Source organism: Ostrea edulis, chromosome 10 (assembly GCF_947568905.1).
Source record: "Ostrea edulis chromosome 10, xbOstEdul1.1, whole genome shotgun sequence".
Classification (NCBI taxonomy): domain Eukaryota; kingdom Metazoa; phylum Mollusca; class Bivalvia; order Ostreida; family Ostreidae; genus Ostrea; species Ostrea edulis.
This window is the reverse complement of record NC_079173.1, coordinates 10,005,937-10,013,364: the sequence shown is the minus strand read 5'-3', so window position 1 is coordinate 10,013,364 and position 7,428 is coordinate 10,005,937. Positions and strand designations below refer to the sequence as shown.

At 36.8% G+C, this 7,428-nt stretch overlaps 1 protein-coding gene across 1 annotated transcript; it reads left to right on the top strand.

The window, feature by feature from the left end:
- Nucleotides 1-391: 391 nt before the first annotated feature.
- LOC125666757 (transcription intermediary factor 1-beta-like) lies at nt 392-6,450 on the top strand. Its single transcript, XM_048900030.2, has 4 exons — nt 392-567; nt 2,351-3,669; nt 3,769-3,942; nt 4,946-6,450. Coding segments are annotated over exons 2-4 (1,479 nt in total). The 5' UTR covers nt 392-567; nt 2,351-2,366; the 3' UTR covers nt 4,948-6,450.
- Nucleotides 6,451-7,428: the final 978 nt, after the last annotated feature.

Below are 7,428 nucleotides of genomic sequence, written 5' to 3'. Positions count from 1 at the left end.
ATTTAAAAAAAAAAAAAAAAAGAACATCACTATAGATAAGATGATTTAAGATTTGAGTCATAATAATAATGTTATTTAATATACCCACCCGCTCATGATGCCTGTTCACAACAGGTTTAATGGATTCTACATAGCAGATTCCTACGCCATAACATCACATGATAAAAGTGCGGGAAACAGAGAGCATTAAGATTATCATTACATTAATGAAAATAGTGCAACTAATTTACATAGAGAGTAATTAGTGATATTTTAAATACAGATATTACATCTACCAAATAACTTCCGTACATGACGAAGTCCGATAACTCCATATTTCAGAAAAGGTACTTTCGGTTTAGATTCTTGGTATCTTATTAACGAAGGATTCGTTGAAAGGTAGGTACGTTATTGTGTCGGAGTGGGAGACTTGTATAAACGGTGTGACTGGTTTTATGACAATTGCTATGTAGTTAACAAAATAACAATTAATAATTTGCCAGAGTTTCCGAAGTCTGCGGAGCTGCCTAGAGCTAATGCCATATTTTACAATTATTTACAGGCGCGTAGCCAGAAAGAAAATGAAGTGTACGCAAATTATGGCAAGGGGTCGGGTGGAGGAACGCCTTGCGGCCCCCAGTGGGTTCAGTGCAAAGCCCTGGGGAGTCCCCGCAAGCTCCCGAGTTTTACCAGTGAAATCACATATCTTTGTTTATAAAAAACAGGGTTTCCAAAGTGTTTTATTATGCCAACTCACCGTGTGTACTTTGACTGACTTTACATTCGTTTTACGAATGTTCTTTTTTTTTTTTTCCTAGTTATTTTTGAGTCATACTTTTCACGGGCAAAAAGCTCCATCTCTCTCTCTCTCTCTCTCTCTCTCTCTCTCTCTCTCAAATGATGTGTACGCAGTTGCGTACCTGCGTATAGGCAGCTACGCGCCTGATTTATATGTCATTACAAACATTGACAAAATAGGCAATGTACATACAGTATCGTGTTATAAACAATGCTTAGCAAAGTCTTTAATTTCATTCTTATCTATTAATTTGTGTCGGTAATAGGACACACACACACACACACGTATAAATACAAATATTTTATTGGCACAAACTCAATAAAATGATTGGCATAGACCCAATATACCAAGAATGTACGTCATCAGCTTGCTCAGTAATATCAGGGACCTATATAGTATATATAAATTATATAATGGTAATATAAATTACTGTAAAAAAGAACACAGGTTATACATATGTAAACATACATCATTTATATACATATATATTCTAGATCTATGCATATATAGCATTTCTAGATAAAATACATTTCAATTCATTTGTTCATGAGTATGTTATTATGGGGGGATTTATCACAGGCACTTGTTTCTGTAAATAACTTACGACCTCTATATACTAATAATAACACAATTATTACACGTAGTATACAGAGGTCGTAAGTTATTTACAGAAACAAGTGCCGGTGGGGTTTACTATTAAAGCTTGACTTACAATCAGTCACTTGTGGTAATTCTCTATTAATCTGACTAAGCTTTTCTCATTTTATCTCACAATTTTATTTTTAGATCCAATCCGAATCTGCAGGTTAAATTTCAAATATTTTATCAATATTAAGCTATCAGCTCTTCTGACAGGATCTTGGTTTCATTGGAAATTCAAGGCAAAATAAAAGCATTTATAGGGAACCTCATCGCTCGAATCACAGATTTTTTTCTGGTTACCTTAAATAAACATTAGCTAATTAAATAGATTAACATGTAGTTACTTATTATTTGTAAACATTTTCCCCCCAAAATGGGATGTATTCTGTTAAAAAAAAATCACATATTCAAAGACATCAGTTATACAACGACAGCAAGACCTCCGTCTTCTCGGAGTAAGCTACTCTGACTCGGGTTCATTTTCTGATTAAAACATCGAATTGATCGCGATGCAATAGCCAGGTATTTCAATTTCTTGTCCGTCTGGGTCATTCAACATTAAAAGTATTTAGATTGTCGGAGGGAAGATTTCAGGGTTCCAAGATTATATTGATGTGGTCAGCTAAATAGCGGTGCATTTGGAGCCCGCCTCTAGAGGCTTGCTGATCAGAGCCTTGGAGATGTGGACAAGCCTTTGGATGAAATCTGATCTATTTTAGTCAGTTGTGTACGGTGGATACTGTTACAGTAATATTACCTCTGTATTTACAGAGTTTATGAGTTTAAACTTTATCTGAACACTACACATTCCCCAATGATTATGATATTTTTTTTTCTTTGGGACCCTCCCATTTTGAAATATAACAATGCTATCTCAGTAGAGAAGCCTTTCCGATCAAAGTGATTGTGTTTTTATATTTTCATATTCAGGCCACTTTATTCAAAGATGGACGGCCGCTACCCCTTGGGTCCTCTACAGCTTTCGAGTCAGGAAATAGAGGAGTTATACTTATCTTGCTCACAATGTCAGGAGAACTTTCTAAAGAAGCACGACTTATTGGCGTATCTTTTACCTTGCCTCCATACTGTCTGTAGTGAGTGCGTAAGTGGTTTAAATCAAACCCACTCGACGAAGATAGACTGTTTTGTATGTAAGGAAAGTCATGAGTTCCATTCTGATGACATCACAAAGACAATCCCCGTGGACCACACACGCCCTGATTTGAGGGATTTTATCTGCATGCATAAATTCCCGCACGAAATTTGTTGCACTCCTTGCAATGATGATGGTGTTAAAGCTTACTCGAGGTGCACAGAATGCGCGGAATTTTTGTGCGCAGACTGTACCGCTGCACACACGAGAACGACCACAACCCAATGCCATGACGTCAGAGAAATATCTAAGCTGAAAGATGCACACGATTTGGAAGTGTTTCACACACTCTTGAGATGCCCGGCGCATAAGGAAAACAATCGTGAAAACAGTCTGACGTTATTTTGTTCCAAAGAAACTTGTCAGAAACCTATCTGCTTTTTATGCAGATTCATTAGTTGCAAAGAATCAGATGGCCATACAATCTTAGATTTGAAAGAAGCTACGGCATCCTCGAAATTTTACATGGAAGACGAAATTAAGAAAATCCAGATCACTCGTCGGGAACTCCAGAGAGTGAAATCAGTCGTTGAAAGCGAAATAGAGGAGATGGATGGATGTGAAGTGAAACTGGAGGCTTCCATTGATTCTACCATTGACGAAATGATCAACAAGTTGGAGACACGGCGACATGAACTGAAATCAGATCTTATGAATAGAACTGAAATCAAACGAGAAACACTCCGAAACCAGAAGAGAGCTTTAGCTGAAAGACAACGGAACATTGATCAAGGACTGCAGTTTGCCAAACAAGCTCTTTGTTCCACAAATGATGCAGCTTTCTTACAAATAGACAAAACCATTATGGATCGATTGTATCGATTAAATCACGATCCGTTCGATAGAAAACCTCACGAACGCGCATTAGTATGCTTCCTGTTCTCCAAAGCAAATTTAGAACTGCAGCGGTTACTAACTGAGAACTTAAAGGTTTGGTCTACATCTGTTTTTTCGCCAAACACCACGTTTAACGTGCCTGGGGATGTGAAGGAAAACCGCCAAACAAAGATGTTGGTGTTTTTAAGAGATCACCAAAAACGACCTGTGGAAATGAATGCTCTTGAAAATGTGACGATAACTGTTGCCGATCCAGCAGGTACATTGCAATGCACTCACTTTAACCAGTGCATTTTCTTGTAAATTTTTTCGCATATTTCTTATTACAGTATTTCATCTTTTAATTTTCTGTCTTTAGGAAGCCAGACTGTCCTGACTCCTACGCATGACGTCCAGTCCGATCCTGGTGCTCTCATTGTTTCCTTCGTACCGCTCACTTCCGGAAAACACCAGCTATCTTTGAAAATAATGGGGCAGGTTGTGAATGAAAAGGACTTTGTTGTGGCCCCTAGTGGTTCGCAGTCAGGACAATGTAAGAAGTGCTAGTGAGACGTATGCAGTATTTGGCCAGTTAGAATTGGTCATCTTGTGCTACATGTATATGCATACTCGGGGAAAAGTGGCTCGCGTGATTTTTATGCGTGTTCCATTTTTGGTGGAAAATCGTACAAATATTGTGCTGTACATGTAATCTTAACAAAAAAACCACACATGTAAATATCTTGCAAATCGGTTTCCATGATTTTAATGCAAAATGCATGCAATTTTATGTCAGTTTTTGTATCAATATCTGACAATTTAGTAGCTTTTGGCGATTTGCACGTGATAACCGTGCGATATGTTGGCGATTTTCACGTGATAAGTTATCACTGATAACCGTGCGGTATTTGCATGAAAATATTTTGCAATATATATGCTACCTTTAATTGTGTAGAAATGAAGGATAAAAAACTTAACGAAACATTACTTTGTAAATTTCCATATATTAAACATGTAAAAGTTGAACTGATCGAATATATTTATAACATCATTCACAATTCGAGATCACACTAAATATGTCTTGGATTATCATCAGCCTTGCTAGCTGCATATTAAATGATATCCGCATTACAAGATCTATGAAACTATTTAACATGAAATTCAATGTGAACTTTTCATGCGAATATCATGCGTCTTACAAAATTAATGTACTTTTCGTCATTTTCTCATGCGAGATCTTTGTATAAGTTTCGTGCGAAATTCGTATGAGAATACGTTTTACCTGTGTACATATCTTTTATCTAAAAGGTATTTAGCTGTTATTAGTACTTTTCCTCTTCCAAGCACATTGGTCATTATGATGATGATGACGGACGGAATCATGATAAGTTTCCTGAATTAAGTACATGCCATTTTTTTGGTTATAGTTTACATGTATTATGGAAGTCGCGTGCAGTACGTTTTTATTTTAAGAAAATTTGTAGTAGTAGCTATTGGGTCTTTGTAAAGCACTTACTGTTCTAAAGTAATTAGAGTACAGACAATTCTCTTTTCAGGACCAACTTTTGACCTTTTTAACAGCGCTAGGGCACATTCGGATGTGACGGAGGGCGGATCCGGATGTTTTGGCGACGGAGGGCGGAACTGTCTTATATAACACTTCAGTGATATCAACATGAGCACATCTGAACTTATCTTTGAATCGTCATCGCTTTAGAATCATGCAGCTAATGATTAGCGATGGAATCAGCTAGTGGTGACAAGCACCCTATATATATATATATATATATATATATATATATATATATATATATCCTCCACATGCACATGGGAAGATTACATTATTTTATGGGAAGATTACATTATTTTTAATTGTTTTTATATATGCAGCTATTCTCGTGTAGTGTGAAGACTGTATAATTTAAAAAGACCAATTTTTTTCTCAAGAACCCAAGGGGTAAAATTGAAAAAAAAAATGTATGCCTATTCATTGACGTTTATCATGGAAGTGCGCCTGCGCGCGGGAAAAGTGTTACAGTATGCAGTGAAACGCCATTAGGAGGAAGATTTGTTAGATATGTAGTCTATTTTATGAATATGATTTTATGTTGAACAGGAACTTTAACTATTGATTAAGTCACTCTGTATATATTACTGAGGTGTTTCATACCGATCGTTACACCGTTCGTGCCACACTGGTTTTGACTACGGATTACTCCTACTGGTGTGTCCAAAGGTCCGTGTTTGCCCAACTATCTATTTTGTATTGCTTATGGGAGTTATGAGATTGGTCATTGTTCGTTATCTTTGTCTTTCATGAATTGCATGAAAATTATCTTTTGGGTTAAGGTAGGAATATTAAATACTTTGGACATTGCATGGTGAAGCGAATAACGTGTGTCTGTTGAACAAATAGATGCATAAAAGGTGAAGATAACCAACAATGATCAATATTATAAGTCCTATAAGCAGAGAGTTGGGCAAACACGGGCTCCTGAATATACCAGAGGTGGGATCGGATGTCTAGGAGGAGTAAGCATCTCTGTTGACCGGTCACACCAGCCGTGAACCCTATCGATTGATCAGGGAAACGGAGTAATCCGTGGTCAAATCGGTATGCCAAGAAGTGCCTAACAATCGGTATGAAACATGTCGGAGAGCATTTAACCTACAGATATGTTGTATTGGTAACGTAGATCTATCCTTATAAAGACCATAGAATGTGCGAAATGCTGACTTTACACTAACTTTTTCGTCAGTAGCCTGTGTCATTTAAAAACTGATCATATGCAGAACAAACTCTTGTGTATCGAATCAATTGAGAGATCTAAACACCATATGCAAGTGATAATGGAATATTACTACATAAATACATGTCTTAAGTTAGGGAAAGACGTACTGTACAGAATCTTATAATAAGTTAATACAGTCAATTTGTTTGATTGCTATCATTTAATTCCAACCACAGTTTGTTAAATGAATGACACGTTTAAGTTAGCTGTATATTCTCTTTAATTGTTTTGTTTTGCTAAGTTTGATCCAATAAAGAAAACAAAGTGTAGTTTTTGTGTGTTTGTGTACATATACTGACCCCTGATATATACATATACTGGCAAATGACAAATATTCTGACACGTGACAAGTACACGCCAGCTGGGAGGGGCTGTGGACCAACTGGAGCTTGGAGCTACTGAACACATGACCCATATCAACTGTGAATTGAGGCTTCTGTGCTAGATGTTCAGAGTAAAGATTTTTTCGTTCAATTTTTAAGGTCTGGTCCACCTCTAAGAGTCCTAAGCGAAGGGACCATTGCATTAGGAATATTTGTTTCTTTATACTCAAATATGGTTTGCACAAAGGTTTCAAAATCATAACACACTGCTGATTTCAAAGATATCTCGGATGGAAACGGCAGAGAGAGAGAGAGAGAGAGTTCAAATACAGAAGACATCCATTATCAATATAACGTGCAATGGTTACAAGTACATGTACCCAAATATTACACTGTATGCTCGATTTTAGAGCTAGTTTTACTTTGCCTTAATGAGGAAGGTTTACATTGAAATTCATGCGAAAGATCTTCATTCACTCGGAATTCATATTTATTTTTCACATCAACATTTCCATTACAATCCTTGCACTGCACCTAAAACCTCAATCTATTGTTTTGGTGAAGTATGGAATGGGCGGATCCGGATGTTTTGGCGACGGAGGGCGGAAATGCCTTATATAACACTTCAGTGATATCAACATGAGCACATCTGAACTTATCTTTGAATCGTCATCGCTTTAGAATCATGCAGCTAATGATTAGCGATGGAATCAGCTAGTGGTGACAAGCACCCTATATATATATATATATATATATATATATATATATATATATAGCATGGCATTGGATCAAGAGGACCATGGGCCACACCGCTCACCTGAGCAGCAGCTCCTAACAATAAACAAGCTTGCGCAAAAAGCAGCTTGGATTAGAAGGAAAAAAAAACGTTTCAAAGGTAACTATAAATTCATCAATTATCAAATT